Source organism: Beta vulgaris, chromosome 6, assembly GCF_026745355.1.
Source record: "Beta vulgaris subsp. vulgaris cultivar EL10 chromosome 6, EL10.2, whole genome shotgun sequence".
Taxonomy (NCBI): Eukaryota; Viridiplantae; Streptophyta; class Magnoliopsida; order Caryophyllales; family Amaranthaceae; genus Beta; species Beta vulgaris.
This window is the reverse complement of record NC_079207.1, coordinates 34646164-34666087: the sequence shown is the minus strand read 5'-3', so window position 1 is coordinate 34666087 and position 19924 is coordinate 34646164. Positions and strand designations below refer to the sequence as shown.

The window sequence follows — 19924 nt, the reverse complement described above, 5'->3', positions numbered from 1 at the left end:
TTTATATCAATTTTTTTCCAATTTGGTCTGATTTCATATTTGATTTGACCGGTTTTCACGACCTAAATGATTTATTTTTGGTTAAATTTTACTTTAAACTGTTAATTTCAAGTGTTACAGACAAGTATACGCCTTTTTTTAGTTGTAATATTTTACCATTTAGACATGTCTCTTTATCGTTGCTACATTTGACAATTATTTCTGCTTTTAGTATGTGATACTCACATGTTATTACCTTTATACTCTTATTTTTGTGTGCTAAAGTAAAGTAGTTTTCTTTTTGTGTGATGAAGACAAAAGTAAGGGAACAAAGGTAAATAATATGTAGGCACTACATACTAAACGTAGAAATATTTGACAAATGTAGCAACTAAAAAGAGACATATCTAACTATAAAATGCAGTGATAGAATATATGTAAATAAATATTGTAATCTTGTATTTATTTTAGAATATATATATTGAGCTGTAAATCAATTAGGTAGTTTCCTTATTTCTAGCCTAATTTCTAGCAATGTAACTTGTATCTTGGACGTTTGAATATTGAAAGAAATCAAGGATCATAATCTTTCATGGTATCAGTTGCTTAGGGAAACCTTCCTCTCACGTCTTCTGCCTTCCCTAACTGCATCACCATCACGCTGCCCTCCTCCACCGTGGTGTTTTCTTCTCTCTCCTCCCTTCATTCTTCTTCTTTCTTTTGCTTATTTGTCTAACATGATAGACAAATATTCCATCCGGCTATCGCCGTGTCTAACATTAAATCTCATGTCACCATCACTCTTAAGATGGATAACGTCCAATACGCAACATGGGCTGAGCTTTTCAAGGTCCATTGCCGTTCTGTCAAGGTACTTCATCACATCATTCGTCCTTTTAAAGACACTCCCATTTCTGAACCCAAAATTGATGCTGAAAAAGAATTATGGAGCACACTTGATGCCACGGTTTTAGGATGGATTTATTCTACCATCTCTGAGGACCTTCTCAATACCATCCTTGAGCCCGACTCAACTGCCATGGACACTTGGAATCGTCTGCAAGACATATTCCAAGATAATAAACATTCTCAAGCCGTCACTCTCGAACAAGAGTTCTCACCCACTCACATGGCAGATTTTTCGAGTGCCTCGTCTTATTGTCAAAGGCTCAAGGTTCTCTCCGATCAACTTAAAAATGTCGGAGCCCCGGTTTCCAACAACCGGTTGGTATTACAAATGGTTGCAGGACTTACTGTGGCATACAATAATGTCGGCACTCTCATTCATCAAAGTGACCCATTACCACCCTTCTACAAAGCCTGGTCTATGCTCATCCTTAAAGAAGCCGGCCTTACCAAACAAGCTGCCACCACCGGCGACACTGCTCTGGTTGTTACTCCTTACAAAGATTCCGACTCCTCCTCCTTTTATTCGGATTCATCTAACCACCACAAAAATAAACCAAAAAATAACAACTGTAATAATACGCATAAAAATAAAAATCATGGTGGCAAGGGTGGTGGGCGCGGTGGCGGTGGTGGCGGTCGGACCTCCGGTGGTGGTCATGGTGGCCACGGCAGCAGTACTGTCGGCCAGGACCAACGGCAGTGGCAGCATGCAAGTCCTTGGAGTTCTGCTCCTTATGGTTATCCGTGGCAGTGGGGTGTTGTTCCCCATGCCCATATCCTTCCACATGGGACATGCCCACTTCTTTCCCTCCAAGGACCCAGCAGCAACAGTCCAGCATTCTTGGACCAAGGCCTCCACAAGCCTATTCTGCCACAGCTTCTCCAACTGACATCGAGGCTGCTATGCACACTCTTGGACTCACTCCTCCTTCCCCACGTGGTACATGGACACCGGGGACACGTCTCACATGATATCTTCTCAAGGTACACTCTCTTCTTATTTTAATTTGAGCAATAATAATGGTATAATTGTTGGAAATGGTCATTCTATTCCGATTCGTGGTTATGGTCATACACGTTTGTCCTCCCCACATCCGCCCCTTTCTCTCAAAAATGTCCTTCATGCTCCCCAACTTATTAAAAACCTTGTCTCAGTTCGAAAATTCACCACTGATAACTCTGTTTCTGTTGAATTTGACCCTCTTGGTTTTTCTGTTAAGGATTTCCAGACGGGGATGCCTCTAATGAGATGTGACAGTCGGGGCGAACTCTATCCTATCACCTCTTCCACACTCCACCAACCATCAACTTTTGCAGCTTTAGCACCTTCTCTATGGCATGAACGCCTGGATCATCCGGGAGCTCCTATTCTCAACTCTCTTAGGCTAAATAAATTTATTGAGTGCAATAAGACTACAACTGTACCTTTTTGTCACTCATGTCCTCTTGGAAAGCATGTTAAACTGTCGTTTGTTGCTTCACGTTATTGTACTTTGATGTCCTTTGATATTATTCATGGTGATCTTTGGACATCACCTATTTTAAGCTCTTTGGGTCATCGTTATTATATTGTTTTCTTGGATGATTACTCTAATTTCTTGTGGACATTTCCCATTTCCCAAAAGTCTCAAGTTTACTCCATTTTTCAAACTTTTCGAGCTTTCATTCAAACTCAATTTGAACGGGAAATTAAAAATGTTCAATGTGATAATGGTAAAGAATATGATAATGGACCTTTTCGAAAATTTTGTAATGATAATGGTATCTCTTTTCGTTTCTCATGCCCCTACACTTCCTCCCAAAATGGTAAAGCTGAACGAAAAATTAGAACCATTAACAATGTCATTCGAACTCTCCTTGCTCATGCATCTTTACCACCTACATTTTGGCATCATGCTCTCCAAATGGCCAATTACCTCCTAAACATCATTCCACACAAAAATTTAGCCTACCAATCTCCTCTCAAAATTCTCTATCATAAAGACCCTTCTTACTCTCATCTTCGAGTTTTTGGATGCTTGTGTTATCCCCTCATTCCCTCCACCACAATCAATAAGCTTCAACCCCGATCCACCCCATGCGTCTTTTTGGGTTGCCCTTCTAATCATCGTGGTTACAAGAGCTATGATTTATCTACCCACAAAATCATCATTAGTCGCCATGTACTTTTTGATGAGCACATTTTTCCATTTGCCTCCCTGCATTCCCCTCTCACTGATACTTATCATTTCCTAGATGAGGGTCTCTCACCTCATTTTATGTATCAAAATCGCCCCATTCCGGAGCCCACTGTTGAGCCTCACACTCCACCTACTGACACGGGCCCACCCACAATTTCCTCTCCAGCCCGCCCTTTTTCCTCCCCCGGCCCAGCTAATCTTGCCTCTCCTAGCCCAGCGTCCCTCTTTCCTCTACCTGACGCGGGCCCTACTCCTCCCTCCTCTCCTATCCGTCTCTCTTCCTCTCATGGGCCAGCCCATGTTCCTTCTTCTCCTTTGAGCATTCAGTCCCCTTCCCCGTTTCATTTGGGCTCGCCTACCTCTCTCTCCAGCCCCATAAATTCCCCCTCATCAGATTTATCCCCCGGATCCATCTCACATATTCCCACTCCACCTCCCACCGTCGCCCCTGCTCCTCGTGTCATTAACTCGAAGTCAACACGGCATCACTAAACCAAATCCTAAAATACAACCTTCACACAACTCTCACGAAATCCCCTCTTCCTCGTAACCCCGTGTCTGCACTTAATGACTCGAATTGGAAAATGGTCATGGATGATGAATATCATGCTCTTATTAAAAATAATAATTGGGATTTAGTACCCCGCCCTCCTAATGTTAATGTGGTTCGGTCTATGTGGATTTTTCGTCTTAAAGAAAATTCTGATGGTTCTTTTGAGCGGCATAAAGCCCGTCTTGTTGGTGATGGTAAAACACAGCAGGTTGGCATTGATGGTGGGGAAACTTTCAGTCCTGTGGTTACACCGGCCACAATTCGCACTGTTCTTAGTCTGGCTCTCTCCAAAAACTGGTCTATTCATCAGCTCGATGTGAAGAATGCTTTCTTACATGGTGCTCTGGATGAAACTGCATGTTTACACGCATCAGCCTATGGGTTACAAAAGCCGATCTCATCATGATTATGTGTGCTTGTTACGCAAGTCATTATATGGCCTCAAACAAGCCCCCCGTGCCTGGTACAAAAGATTTGCAGACTATGTATCTACTATTGGCTTCTCTCATAGCATCTCAGATCACTCTCTTTTCATATATCGTCAGGGGCCTGATATAGCATACATTCTTCTGTACGTCGATGATATTATTCTCACTGCCTCTACTGACACTCTTCGGCAATCTCTCATGCCACTTCTCGGTTCTGAATTTGCTATGAAGGATTTGGGGCCACTTAGCTATTTCTTGGGTATTGCAGTTACTCGTCATTCTAGTGGGCTCTTTCTCTCACAAAAGAAATATGCAGAAGAAATCATTGACCGTGCTGGTATGTCCTCTTGTAAGCCCTCTGCTACTCCTGTTGATACTAAGCCAAAGCTTAGTGCGGTCTCTAGTACTCCCTATGAGGATCCCTCCTCTTATCGGAGTCTTGCCGGGGTACTACAGTACTTGACTTTCACCAGACTTGACATCTCCTATGCGGTTCAACAAGTATGTCTCTTTATGCACAATCCTATGGTTGAACACATGCATGCCCATAAACGTATTGTGAGATATGTCAAGGGCATCTTGGATCTTGGCTTGCATCTCTATAAATCATCTACATCCACTCTTCTTTCTTACACCGATGCTGATTGGGGTGGATGTCCTGACTCTCGACGCTCCACCTCTGGGTACTGCATTTTCCTTGGTGATAACCTTCTCTCTTGGTCCTCTAAGCGGTAAACCACTTTATCCCGCTCTAGTGCCGAGTTTGAGTACCGAGGAGTGGCCAATGTTATTTCAGAATCCTGCTGGCTTCGCAACCTTCTCCTTGAGCTACATTGTCCTTTAACCAAAGCTACTCTTGTTTATTGTGACAATGTTAGTGCTATCTATTTTTCAGGGAACACGGTTCAATATCAGTGCACTAAGCACATTGAAATGGATATTCACTTTGTTCGCGAAAAAATGGCTCGTGGCGAAGTTCGTGTCTTACATGTCCCTTCCCGCTATCAGATAGCGGACATATTTACCAAAGGTCTTCCATTGCTCCTCTTTGAAGATTTTCGAGACAGTCTCAGCGTTCGCAAACCTCCCGCTTTGACTGCGGGGGTGTGATAGAATATATGTAAATAACTATTGTAATCTTGTATTTATTTTAGAATATATTCAGCTGTAAATCAATTAGGTAGTTTCCTTATTTCTAGCCTAATTTCTAGCCATGTAACTTGTATATCTTGGACGTTTGAATATTGAAAGAAATCAAGGATCATAATCTTTCATGCAGCAACTAAAAAAACGTATTAAATAAAAAAAAAAAAACTAATCAGATCTACCGATTAGATCGAAAACCACTAACTTGAAGATGAAAGATTAAAGATAGACCTGAATTTTTTGATCCAATTTATTCCGGCTCATATTATGGTGTGGACCGAATCATGCACACCGGGGTTCTCAACTTGTATGTGATCTTAAGTGCAGGAGCCAGGAAGCAGGATATAGTGACTAGTGAGAGGCAAGAGTACGCACGGCACGCGGCTGGCCACGTATCGCCTAGTGCAGCATTTAAAGTTGTCACATTCATATTTCAATTTTCACAATACTAATTACTAAAGTCCATTGACTAAAATATGAGGCTAGAATAGAGTGTCACACATGTTGTTGCACAAAAAAGCCCAATTAGTTCACCACCCCAATGGCGATCACCACTACTCCACTAGCCCACTATCCTAAAGCTGTCAATTCATGACTTTCGTTTCCAATAATGTGAGCATAAAGTTAATGCCACCATTTTCCTTTGTATTATACTAATTCCTCTTTTGCTGCTGCAAGACACTCAGTCTTGCTATCTGCTTTTCTTTCATCATTATCACTTTAATATTTACTCAATTCGTAGATGATCACTGACAAATTAAAATTAAAATTAAAATTAAAATTAAAATTAAAATTAAAATTATTCAACGGTCCAACATATGGTGCTCATCCTACATCATATCTAGACAAAATCAACTACTCCCTGCCATGGCGCTAGCCGCTAGGGTATAATAAACTTGTCATATATGTTATCACGATAATTTGGAATAGTAGCATATTACATAAATTTTCAGTGAATTTCGCTAAATAAGAGCAATTTTCGAAAAATTTGCTCTTTTTTTCAAAAAAATTACAAGATACTAATATAATATGCACGATAAATTAGTAGTTTGTCGGCATCAGCCATCAAAGAAGTCAATCACCTCTTTGAGGTCAATGCCTCCTGACACTTTAGACTTCTTGGTAGTTAGTATATATATTATTTATTTTTATTTTAATCATATTCTTTTTTTTTCACTTTCCTCCTCTCTTTCCAACTACTTTCTTTGTTCAACCCATTCCTTGTTATCATATTCTTCATGAAATTGCTGAAACTGAGCTGATAATAAAGATAAACCCAAGAAATATGAAGAAAAAGCTTCTAAGTGCCTTCTCAAAGTCGCAGTTATTCAATTTAACACTGTTTCTCCAGTTACATCTGTTTCTCTCTTTATCTGAAAATCATTTTGGGGAATGTTTGCCAAAGAAATGCGGCAACCACAGTATAACATATCCATTCCATATTATAAACCAGCAAGAATCTTATTGTGGGTATCCTGGTTTTGAGGTGTCCTGTAATAATGATAGAATTCCTTTGCTGAATATATCAGGGAATACTTATTTGATAAAGAATATTTGGTATGAGAGCATGAAGTTTCAAATCATAAACTCTGCTTTGGTTGATAGTATTGCAAAAACAAGTGATTGTTTTGATTCGCTTAAGAATATGTCATTCAGGGACGAAAGATTCAAGTTCGCAACGAATCACAGTGATATAATGTGCTCCCAAATTGCTCAGAAAAAGTGTTGGAAGAGAATAAGGAAAAAAGGGTGAAATGTGGGAGTTTAGCAATGTATAGGAATGATTCGAAACTGCAGGATTTGGTGGGACAGTGTAATGGTGTTGTTATTGAAGTTCCATATAATGATGAGGATATGAAAGATGGGAGAATAACAGATATGTTAAAAAGTGGAGTGTTTCTGAACTGGAAGGCTTATAACTGCACAGCTTGTTTGGCAACTAACGGGCAGTGTGGATATGATGCAGATAATAATCAATTCAATTGTTACTGCCCTGATAGAACTCATGCTCTTCAATGTGCTCTACCACATGTTCAACCTGGTACTAGTAAGTCTCACTCTCCGTGCGTGCAATGTGTACATGTAATAAGTTTCTAAGTAATTGTCTGCTTAGGCATACAATATTGCTCTACCTGCGGTTTTGTTGTTTTCTTTCCATTTTTTGATGTGCAGTTTGTGGTCTTTATACTGGGCATCTGTATGTATAGGAGATACTTTATTAGATTTCGTTGACTTGTTTCTTTGATACAAAATGATTCATTGTACATTCGAGTGTTAGATCCCCGTAAACAAGCTGACAGCGTCACCTAATTCATCGATCCTCTCACGAACTGCTATCCATACCAAGGCGAATTCGTAAATCCAAGTGTAATTTAACAAACCTAGATAGCTAATTACCCGTACCATTCTTGTAGTGCGATTCTGTTCTGTTGAAAGGACTCTCATTGCATAATGAAACCCTGGATTAATTGAGTGTAGTGAATTTGGAAAGTCTTATTTTTGTATAGCACCAAATTCATTGTGTTTAGGAGTTAAATTGATACTGTTAGCAAGTTTGGACTGCTCAGTTCTTCAAATCAAGTACATCTTGGTAGCTGCGCATTTTCAGCTTTTGTCCCTCTTTTCTTTGCAGTCTCACTCAAAATTCATCTATGCAGAAGCCACATATTCGCTAGTTTCTATGGCTTTCCATCTGTTGACACACTTCGTTCTTTTTCCAGTAAAGTATGAAAAGCTAAGTATCAGTTTCTATTTCTATAAATGTTGTGTTGAACTACTAGTCTACTACTACTACTACAACAACAACAACAAAGCCTTGGTCCCAAAATGGCTTGGGTTGGCTAACATGAACCGTTATAAGAAATCGTTTCCATGACAGATTAAACAGTAACTAAATGTTGTGATGATAACATTCAAAAATCCAATGATGATCACTCAGTTAGAGTAACCAAATTTGCCTTCATAAAACTGTCTTTCTACATGATCCTTTGTTCAAAAGTCAGTTCAGAATTAATCCTATGATGATCATTTATTTGAATTAGTTCTTGCCTGTTCCTTTGATCCTCAATATTGCAGACAATAAGAAATTTAAGCTCGTTTTGAGAGAGTCTGGGGTTGGATCTTCAACAAAAAGAGGTATTCCTAATATCCTCTGTTTGGATTGTATGGCACATTGTTGTCCTAACAGTAGAGAATAATTCTCCCAAGGGTAAGGAATCAGGAATGTGACTTTTTTCTTCCTATTCTTACTTCCTCCCATCCATCCTCTTTCACTCCATTCCATTTTCCATTTCTTCTCTCATGTTTCTTGTAAGGAACCAAACAATTTTCCCTTGGGAAATATGTTCGAGGAAAATCTATATTACACTGAAAATGTTTTCAGTCAAACCAAAAATAAACCTTAGCCACAACAATTTGATCCTTTAACCCCGCAAATGCACAAAAGATATAATGTAGAGGTTCCCTGGGCAGGATAAGGAGACTTCCACTAACAGCCCGTCGTCTAGGATAACTTCTATTTCTTTTTAGCTAGACTATGCTTGCAGATCTGTCTGATACCTCTGGGAGTGAAGTTCTGGTGCCATTTAAAGGTCAGAATAACTATGTTGAATTCAAATGCTAGTAAATTTGGTTCCTACTGGAGCATTAGATTGGTGCTAGATGAATTAGTGAAGAGCATTCATCATGCTTGCTTATTCGCTCCTGATTGACTTGAGAGATTGTGTAGCTTGAAAGAGACCAATTCTCTTTTGTTTTTTTTTATATTTTATTTTTGTTAGTTGACCTTTTAGAGGAGCTGAAGTCATATCGCATATATAAATGAGGATATGATTAATTGTAAATTATACTAGTTAGAATATTCCTGTAAGTATAAAACCAGTTATTGACCTTAGAGGCTTACACCAGATTAATCTTCTCATAGCTTATTGTAGTAGATTTCTCTTACTGATAGGCTTTGCCAATAAAGACCTTTGTTTATTGAGATATCCATCCTAGTTGTGTCCTACTATTATTATTATTTTCTGATCCACATTCAAGAGCTTTTACATGACAACATTGATGTGATAACATGACGCGTCTTCCTTAAACTAGTCCAAAGTATCAGCTGTTCATAGCAAAATTCTCTAAAAAGAAAAGAATAAGAGGAAATCAGAGAAATATGGTATGCAACTGGTTTTGCATAGATTTTTTTACCAAAAATCAAGTCTTAAGAACTGGCATTTAGCTTTTAGAAAACTCCCATTTATAGTAAAGCTAATTTAGTTTTCTGGTCCTCCTATCAATTCCACTCAATTATTTTTTCCGAAATAATCCAATCTAAAATCAATAAGCCGATCTATCTCACTTCTCTCCTTTCTGATGTATCGTTCTTTGGCCTTAGATCAATACTTTAAAGACTGTGAACCTAGAGAGTGTGGAAGCAATACCATTACTTACCCTTTTTATATTCAAGGCCAACAGAAATTGTTCTGTGGCTACAAAGGCTTCCATGTCACTTGTAAGTTGTAACAGCAAGAATCAGCCAATCACCGTTCTCTCTCAAGATATTTATGCCATAGAGGAAATTTCTTATAGATATCAATCAGTGCGTATTATCAACACCACCTTCATTGATGCTACTTTCGATTGCATTTCTCCTATTCATAACTTTACCTTAGATGAGAAAAGATCCAGGTTTGCTGGTATACGGTGAAGTATTTTTGTTGCAAAATTGCACTGAGGAAGCTAGAAATACTACTGTACAATATAGAGAGACAACATGTTTTGAGGGTAACAAAAGTACCAATGTTCTTGCCATAAATGCACAACATATGAATTCGAGCAATTGCTGGCGAGTGCACAGAGTTGGTTTCAGTGCTATATCAAGGACTTGACTTTACTGAGATAAACAGTATGTTAAGAATAGGAATTGAGATGAACTGGATTGCTAGAAACTGTAGGGAGTGTGCTGATAGTGGCGGGCGATGTGGATATAACAATGAAAGTAGTTCAAATATGCAGTGTTTCTGTGCTCATGGTCCTTATCCTCCTACATGTCCAAGTGAGTCCCTTTTATGTTTCTCTTACTTTCTCCGTCTCTCCTAACCCCATAGTTAAGTTGGATAATCTAAGAGCTTTTAAGCAGCTCTTATGGTAATATTAAATTGAATCAGGTACTGAACCTTTCCTCTCAAGCAATGCTAATACAATTTCTTCAGTTGTTTTTACCATTTCTAACAGCTCTAATACGAAATTCTGCACTACGACATTGTTACTCCTTTGTTGTGTGAACTCATGCTAGAAAATGGACGTATCACTAATACTGATTTCCTTATGTATTCATCTGTTGAAAGTTTGCGGTCCTTCCAAGATCTTGATCACCCATGTCACATAAATTCTTCTTCATGCATTTCGACTTCTACCTTATTCATGTCTACCTAGTCTTACTGCATACACAGGCATCAGAACTAGAATTTATGATTTTCTTCAATATTATATGCAAGAGATTTCAGTCAAAACATGCTTCTGCAACTATTACACCAACTCGCTCTTGGATATGACAATGCCTTATGCAAAAAGTAAATTGTTTCAGGGATAGTGTAAAGGTAGAACTTGATTGAAAACTACTTTTAAATGACAGCAGTACAACCTATGCCCAATGCAGCTTACGTGAGGGAGGATTTCACAATCAAGATCGCTTACTGTTTTTGTTGCTGAGCTCATAAGTGTCCTTTTCATATGAAAATGGCATTATTAATTCTTATCACTTCCATAGGGTGTAAACTGTGAAGTGCATTCATAGTGAAAGTAAAATATATATGTACTGAAATGATTTTTACTTTGACAATAAAAAAAGAAGTTGCACTTCCAACTGCTGTGGAAGTTCTAGCTTTCATTAGATGGTGGAAGTTCCTTACCTAATCCTCCCCAAGTAAGTAAAACTTCCCATAGGAAGTACCTTGTGTATTCTTCTGACTTCTGATGCGATGATTCTCTGTGGGAATTACTTCTTGGAAAGTGATACTTTCGACGTGCAATCAGAGGAACTCTTAAACTACATAGCAAGTATTCTCTTTCTGGATATATGGGAAGTTCTAAGTTCTGTATGAGGTCTAAGCTCTAAGTTCCGAACGTGAAATTTGATCTTTTGTTTTATTTCACCTCTCAATACTTGAGGGTTTCCCATGCTGCAATTCTAATAATTCATTCACTTCGTTTGTAGGAAAGGTTCGGTTGTTGCATATAATTCTGGGAATAGGTAACATTCTTTTTATCTTATTTTTTCATACCTTCACGTGTTGAGTACCTTAAATTTGGCTGCTACATCCGGATATCTAACTGACACACGAACGCACCAACTATCAGGTGGAGGAGTTATGCTTTTGCTTGTAGCATTCATGGCCATCTGGCACTGCAAGAAGCTGAATTTCGGTCACTCGAAATATGTGTCTCGGAGTGCTTCCCTTGACCATAGTGCATCGGATCCCGAAAAGGGAAATGTATACTTTGGTGTGCCCCTCTTTACGTACAGTGAACTTTTAGAAGCCACTGACAATTTTAACGAGTCTAAAGAGCTTGGTGATGGAGGCTTCGGAACAGTGTATTATGGTAAAGCTTAATTTTGCTTTAATTTTAAATAAAACTGCTTCCAACACACTAAGAAAAGTAGCTAATCAGAATTTGCTGAACCATAGGAAAGTTAAAAGATGGAAGGGAAGTTGCAGTGAAACGTTTGTATGAAAAGAGCTTCAGAAGGGTGGAGCAGTTCATAAATGAAATTCAAATACTCACCTGTTTGAGACACCAAAATCTTGTATCTCTATATGGATGCACTTCCCAGCACTGCAGGGAACTAATCCTTGTATACGAGTACGTGGACAATGGCACAGTGGCTGATCATCTGTATGGTGACAAGGCAAAACCCGGATTACCGACCTGGCCTGTTCGTCTCGGAATTGCCAGAGAGACAGCTAGTGCACTCTCTTATCTCCATGCATCTGATATTGTTCACCGTGATGTCAAAACTAACAACATTCTCCTTGACAGCAGCTTCAAAGTTAGGGTGGCTGATTTCGGGCTTTCTAGACTCTTTCCTACTGATGTAACCCATGTGTCAACAGCACCGCAAGGGACTCCTGGGTACGTTGATCCTGAATATCACCAGTGTTATCAGCTCACAGATAAGAGTGATGTTTACAGCTTTGGTGTTGTTCTTATTGAGTTAATATCTTCTTTGCCCGCAATTGACTTGGAGAGGCATAAACATGAGATAAACTTGTCTAACTACGCCATGAATAGAATCCAAAGGTGTGCGTTCGATGAGTTGATTGACCCACATCTAGGATTTGCCTCGGATTTCAAGGTTAAAAGAATGACTACTTTGGTTGCAGAGCTTGCATTCCAGTGCTTGCAGCATGACAAAGAATTCAGACCGTCGATGGATGAGGTTCTTGAGGTTCTGAACAGGATTGAGAATTCTGATTATGAAGAACTGCAGACTGAGAAGGCTAAAAATTCCGAGGAAGTGTTGAAAGTAGAAAGTAGTAACCCACCAGCTTCACCTGTACAGGATGATCAGGCACAGGTATTAAGTAATAATCGTCAGCGATTACATCCGCCTTCTCCAATTTCTGTAATGGATAAATGGGACAGTAGATCAACTATACATAGCATTGGCAAATAAGGTGATGCTTTTTCTTAACTAGAAATTATAAGAGGCACCTTGTGGCACCTCAGGCTCTACTGCTCTAGTGTAAAATGATGGAACTGTATTTCCAATAGAGAAATGGTCCATAACTGACTACTATGCACATAGTTGGAACTTTTTGATGTAACATATGTATATAGGAGATCAAGCTATATTTTTGCAACAGGACTTCTCCAATTCAAAGAGATCTGTGCTTTACTTATTATAGTAAAAAACCTTCAAATTGTTGTATTTTATCTCCGAAATATTACACATACATCAAGCTGAGGGTCCAATTTTATTTTTGTCGCACGAGTTCTACTTGATAATTAACCCGCCCATGATCCGACTAACAGGCAATTGTTGAGATAACAGCCATTGTTGAGATCATTCTTTTGTTAACAAATATACATAGGTAATTGTTGAGATAACAATATACTGTTGAGAAACAGTGGAATGGTAAATTCCACTGTTCACATGTGAAGTCCACATTTTTTGCATGCATTTAATGTATGGCAGGTAAATTTTCTTCCGCCGCGCGCTGTCGTTGAATTTTACAATTGTGCACAATAGAAAATTTTGCTTATAAATACCATCAATGTAAGAAATCAGTTTTACATCAATACGAATACAAATACACTCTCTGATATATAGCTTTTCTCTCTCCATATTTCTCACAACACGTTATCAGCACGAGTGTTCTAACAAAAAAATTTAAAAGGTATCTTTAAAATCTTTACATCCATTATGTCAATAAGTTTTAAATTTTTTTTTCTCCAAGCCCAACTCTTTACTATCCGAACATGGATCAACAAAATAACGGGATTAACATTGTTTTACACAATATCTCTGTCTCGGGTGTTTATTTCTGGATAGAGCGAAACAATGTGTCATTCACCACCAACCCAGCGAGGGGAACTGTAATACAACCCCGATCTAGTAACCTTAATAACGGTACAAATACCCATACCAGAGAAAATCCACAAACCCCTGTTCCCAACACCAATAATAACCCTCCTATACAACACATTATCAGAAGAAAAGGAACATGAAAGCATACACAACAATGAAACTTCAATTAATTATATTTCTACAAAGAAACAATGAAATTGAAAAAATGTTGTCTTAAATGAAATTTTCGCTTACTCCATAGCGGTTGAAATGACATACGATGAAAATGATATAGAACCAAAAACAGTTGATGAATGTTGCTGAGAAAAGATTGGCCGAAATAGAAAGAAGCAATTCAAGCAGAATTGAAAGCACTTGAAAAACGTGAAGTATTCGGTCAAATAACCAAAATACTAAAAGGTGTAAAACCAGTTGGGTACAAATGGGTATTCGTGAGAAAACCAAATGAGAAAAATGAGGTTATTAGATATAAGGCAAGATAGTAGCCCAAGGTGTACAAGTATGGAGAATAATTGTGTTAACTTTGAGTAGGTTAACCTGGCATTTAATATATATAGTGTTTTATACAGGCCTATGACTAGTTACAGACTATTCTATCCGTTTACATATAATGTTATCTAATACACCCTCTCAATCTTTACGGGGTGATACAACGGATAGATTGGTACGATGTCTAGTAAATAAGTCAGTAGAAAGACCCTTAGTAAAAATGTCTGCAACCTAAGACTGTGTAGGAACATGTCTAACAATAAGACCTCCATTATCAACCATTTCTCGAACAAAGTAATAGTGAACATCAATATGTTTGCTACGATCATTATGAACTGGATTAGAAGTGAGATACGTAGCAGAGACATTGTCACAATAGACAATCACAGGACGACGGAGAAAATGGTCAATGTCAGCAAGAAGTTGCTTAAGCCAAATAGTTTCTGCAGCTGTGTAGGCAACAACTCTGTATTCAGCTTCAGTGGAAGACTTAGAGACAGTAGGTTGCTTTTTCGAACGCTAGGAAATTAAATTCTTCCCAAGAAAAACAGCATCACCAGTAGTAGAACGCCCTGTGTCAGGACATCCTGCCCAATCTGCATCAAAATAGGCACTAACAACAGTAGGAGAGCTGCTGCTATATAAGTAAAGACTGTAATCCAAAGTTCCCTGCAGATATCTGAAAATTCTTTTCACAACATGAAGGTGAGTAGTACGAGGAGCATGCATAAACTGAGACACCATATTAACAGCATAAGCAATATCGGACGAGTCATAGTTAAGTACTGCAATGCACCAACCATACTACGATAATCTGTGGGATCAGCAAGAAGTTCTCCATCAAGCAGAGACAATGTTACTCTAGAGACAACAAGAGTGGTAACTGATTTAACAGTATGAAGATGGAATTTACGAAGTAAATCAGAAACATACTTATGTTGAGACAAAAATAAACCAGAGGGAGTACGCACAACCTGCACACCTAAGAAGTAATGAAGATCCCCTAAATCCTTCATAGCAAATTGAGAAGAAAGAACAGAAATGAATTTGGCAACAAGAGGAGGACTACTACCAGTAAGGACAATGTCATCAACATATAAGAGAATAATGAGATGACCACGATATTTAGAGTGAACATAGAAGTGTCACAACTGCTGCACTTGAAACCAATAGATAAGAAGAAAATGTCTAAACCTAGAGAACCAAGCTCAGGAGCTTGTTTCAAACCATAAATGGACTTACGAGACGACAAATATGAGTAGGTTTAGATGGATGAATAAAACCCGGAGGTTGACGCATATAAACCTCTTCATTAAGAAAACCATGAAGAAACGCATTTTTGACATCTAACTGACGAATAGACCATTTAAGAGAAACAACAATAGTAAGAACCAAGCGAACAATAGTAGGTTTAACAACAGGATTAAAGGTTTCAAAGTAATTAATACCCGCCTACTGGTGATTGCCAAAAACAACAAGTCTGGCTTTGAACCGCTCCACAGAACCATCAGAATGATATTTAATCCTATAAACCCACTTACAACCAAGTAAATTCTTATCATAGTTGCGAGGTACCAACTCCCATGTGTCATTTTAATCAAAGCATTATATCCATCAACATAGCTTGACGCCAACATGAGTCTTTAGAAGCTTGTTTAAAATTAGTAGGTTCAGACTCTACAATTTCAGTGTTTAAGTTCATTAAGACACGAGGCTTAGACACGCCATCTTTAAGACGAGTAACCATGGGGTGGTTGTTAGCAACATTGGTAGACGGTTGAGGCGGGGAGGGAGTGGAAGACACGATAGTAGATGGAGAGGGAGGGGGAGAGGACACGAGGGGAGACTCATGACCAAGCGGCACATGAGAGCCAGCAGCCTCGCGTGGCGGGCTAGTGAACGCGGGGCGCCCAACAGACTGGACAGACGAAACAAGAGGGAAGGTGGCTAGCCAGCGTGCGCTGGAGAGCCAGCGAGCGAGGCTGGCGACGTTAAGCACGACACAGCTGGCCGAGCAGCAGAAGACGACGCAGCAGCGTGCGTGTCCGAGGCTGCGAGAGGCGAGGGTGCAGGCCTAGTAGACGCGAGAGGAGTGGGTTGGGCAGGGGCCGAGTTAGCCACAAGGCTGGGCGAACCAGATGACACAGGAGACACATAAGCAACATTGGTCAAATTCTAGTCAAAGGTAAGGACCAAGGCGAAGTGTAAGGCACTGGTGACGCAAAACCAGCTAATGTACGATATGTAGATTTATGTTCATGGAAAAGAACATGACGACTAGTGATGACTTTATTGGTAGTAGGAACAAAACATCGATGCCCTTTATAATCTAATACATATCCAATAAAAACACATGTTTTAGACTTAGGTTGTAGTTTGTGATTTTTAGAGTTGAGAAACAAAGGGAAGCATTCACAAGCAAACGTTTTCAAAAAATTATAGGAGGGAGGACGATGAAACAATTTTTCAAAAGGTGAGACACCCCCTAAAATGGAGCTAGGCAATCGATTGATAGTGTAAGTGGCAGTATATGATGCATCAACCCAAAATTCAGCAGGAAAGTCAGAATGAATAATCATAGTACGTGTCATTTCAATGATATGATGATGTTTGCGTTCTGCAACACCGTTTTGAACTTGAGTATGGGGACAAGATTTTTAAAAAATAATACCATTATCAGAAAAATGTTGGAGAAGAGGAGAATTGTCAAATTCTCTTCCTCCATCACTTTGAAATATTTTAATTTTGCAATTAAAAAGGTTTTCAACCATCTTTTGAAACATAAGGAATTTAGAATAAGCTTCCGATTTTCGACGTAAAGGATAAATCCATGAATAGCGCGAAAAATCATCAACAAACACAACATAATAACGAAATAATTGATTCGACAAAACATGAGATTGCCAAAGATCACTGTGAATTTTATATAAAGGATATGTAGAAATAAGTTCAACTGAATCAAAAGGTAAACGATGAATCTTTCCTAGCTTACATCCACACAATCATCATGAAACTTAGAGGTACATGTGATATATTTATTTGAACATAAGGATCCTAAAATGCTAGAAGATGTATGCCCCAGACGAGCATGCCAAATGTCACCCGACTCCTTAGTAGCTAGAAAGATGACTCAGGAGGGACAATGGTGGGATGAAGAGGTAGACACCTTGCTTATTGGTTCCCTGAATTAGTACCTCCCCCGTTATCTGGTTCTTAACATAAACATAATTTTTATCAGAACTCACAACACAATCATTTTCATGACACAACTTGTTAACCGATAATAAATTATGTTTTAAGTTAGGAACATGACAGACAGTTGACAACTGGAGGGGACGACTTGTAGTTTTGAAGGTTAATTTTCCAGTACTTTTAATAGGGAGTAAGGTACCATTACCAACTATAACAGAACTAGACCCAGTATAAGGAGTTTTAGCAAAAAAGTACCATCCTGAGGAGTCATGTGAGATGCAGCTCCCGAATCCGGGTACCAGACTGAATCATTAGCTTCACCACCAACAGACAGTGCAGCTAGGGCTCGAGTGACACTTTCAGAGGAGGAGGGAACAAAGCTGGAATTGAAACGTTGAGGACAATAAGCAGCTTGATGACCTGGAAACCAACATAAACCACAAGTATCGGGAGTAGGGGTAGAGGTTACTGTAGGAACCCAAGGGAACACTCAAGAAGGGGAGGGTTGAATTGAGTGGTGAAATCTAATCGTTTTTCGCAAAAATCCTTTTACGGCTCAGTGCCAGGCTCTGAGCCAAACACTCGAAAATTGCTAATTTACGTTTTTGCGAATAATAAACTTAAAAGATATTAGATTTGACACAAGATATAACATGGTTCAATCTCACCTCTGAGATCTACATCCACAAGAAACAAAAACTCTTTTATTTCTTTGAATCCTAAAATATCAAACTCTTGATACAATACGATTCCCCTCACTACTAACCCTAGTAATGACTCCCGACACTTAACTCTAAGTGTTGACACTCTCTATAATGTAAAAGTTACAAGAAAGAACGATCCTCAATGATGTGCTTCTTAGTCAAGCAAATAGAGGACAATTACAATTGTGAAATAGTAACTTAAACCTAACTAGCTCAGTGCTATGCTCAGTGCCAAGGAAATAGTTTTCAGCTTTTAATTAGACTCATTTTTTCTCTCTGAAAACGTGAAATTTAAAAGTGAATTCTGATTCCCTTTTATAAGACTTGGTTAGGACGAAAATCACTTAAAAATATCTTTATCTTTTAATCCTTGATTTAAGGGATAAAACTTTATCTTTTTCTATCTTTATCTTTTAAACTTACAAAGATAAGTTTTCCACATAGATTTTCTTTTTCAACTCAAAGTCTGTTTATATCTAAAAAGTATTTTTCCAAATCCTTCTAGAAAATCTGAAAACAAGTTTTAATAAAATTCTGTTTTACAAAAATCTTTTTGTTTAAAACACGGTTTTATCAAAAACGATTTTTATCAAAATCTTTTTTTCAAAAACTCGTTTTATTAAAATCTGATTTTTATTAAAATCATTTTCAAAACTCGTTTTTATCAAACACTGATTTTATTAAAATCTTTTCAAAAACTTGTTTTTATCAAAATCTTTTAGAAACTCAATTTTACAAAATCTTTTTCTAAAAACTCGTTTTCCTTAATCCCTTTTTATTTCTGATTTTGAAAACTATTTCCTTTTATATAGAAATATAATTTTAATATAATTATTTACTTTCTTAACTCTAAGAAAATAATAACTATACTAACTTTATATTTCTATATTTAGCACATAGCATATTACTAAGTTAGAGCATATTATATTTCTATTACTAAAGTTACTATTCTAAGAAATTATAAACTAAAACTTCATTCTTGATTCTTCTTTTCTTCAAAGTCTTCGTTTATCAATTTCTTTCTTCATGCACCTGTTGCAACTGTTACATACTTTCATGCTACAACATATTATATTAATTTTCATCATCAAAACATAACATGTGCATAAATCATAACATGTACATGCACAACAGTTACATTGCTACTTGATGAATTACTCCCTGCAGATGACAAATTATTAGTAATATAATCTATACAAGGCATACTATAGGATGACAAGTTAGAATATTTACTCATATCATTGGAGCGTTCCCGATTAGCATTGTTGTTGTTGTTGTTTCCAGAGCCACGATTATTATTATTTCCCCCATTCCCACCATTATTAACTCGAGCATTCTGATTATTGTTACCACCACGATTATTATTTCCCCCATGATTCCTATTATGTCTTTCCCGATTCCTCCCTCCAGAGTTAGACTTGGTGGAGGAACTTGATCCAGACTAGTAGATTGAACAACAAGTAAGGCATGATGAGAGGAGGAATCAGATCCATCCCTCGAATTTTTCAATCTTTGTTCATGAAGGAGCAGTTTAGGTCGTATATCATCAAAACTAATAAGGAATGCATAATGCACAAGGTAGTAACAATGTGATCATATCAGAGTCACGATCCAGACCAAAAAGAGTATACTGAACTAAATCCTGATTTGACATAGGGCATTGTATAGCAGCAAGAGAATCAGCAATAACCTTTGTCTCCCTTAAATAACCATCCATTGTTTGAGAATCAGTCTTTTCAATACGAGTCAAATGTCCCTTTAACTCC

General features: G+C 38.1%; 2 protein-coding genes across 2 annotated transcripts; both read left to right on the top strand.

The window, feature by feature from the left end:
* The first annotated feature begins 787 nt into the window (after positions 1–787).
* Positions 788–1894, top strand: LOC125498697 (uncharacterized). Its single transcript, XM_048646951.1, has one exon. The coding sequence runs from the start codon at positions 788–790 to the stop codon at positions 1892–1894; it is 1107 nt and encodes a 368-aa protein (XP_048502908.1).
* A 4208-nt stretch (positions 1895–6102) lies between these two features.
* Positions 6103–13118, top strand: LOC104896569 (LEAF RUST 10 DISEASE-RESISTANCE LOCUS RECEPTOR-LIKE PROTEIN KINASE-like 1.2). Its single transcript, XM_010683331.4, is given in 5 exon segments — positions 6103–6889; positions 6892–7242; positions 11398–11433; positions 11541–11783; positions 11870–13118. Coding segments are annotated over 5 exon segments (2028 nt in total). The 5' UTR covers positions 6103–6480; the 3' UTR covers positions 12859–13118.
* Positions 13119–19924: the final 6806 nt, after the last annotated feature.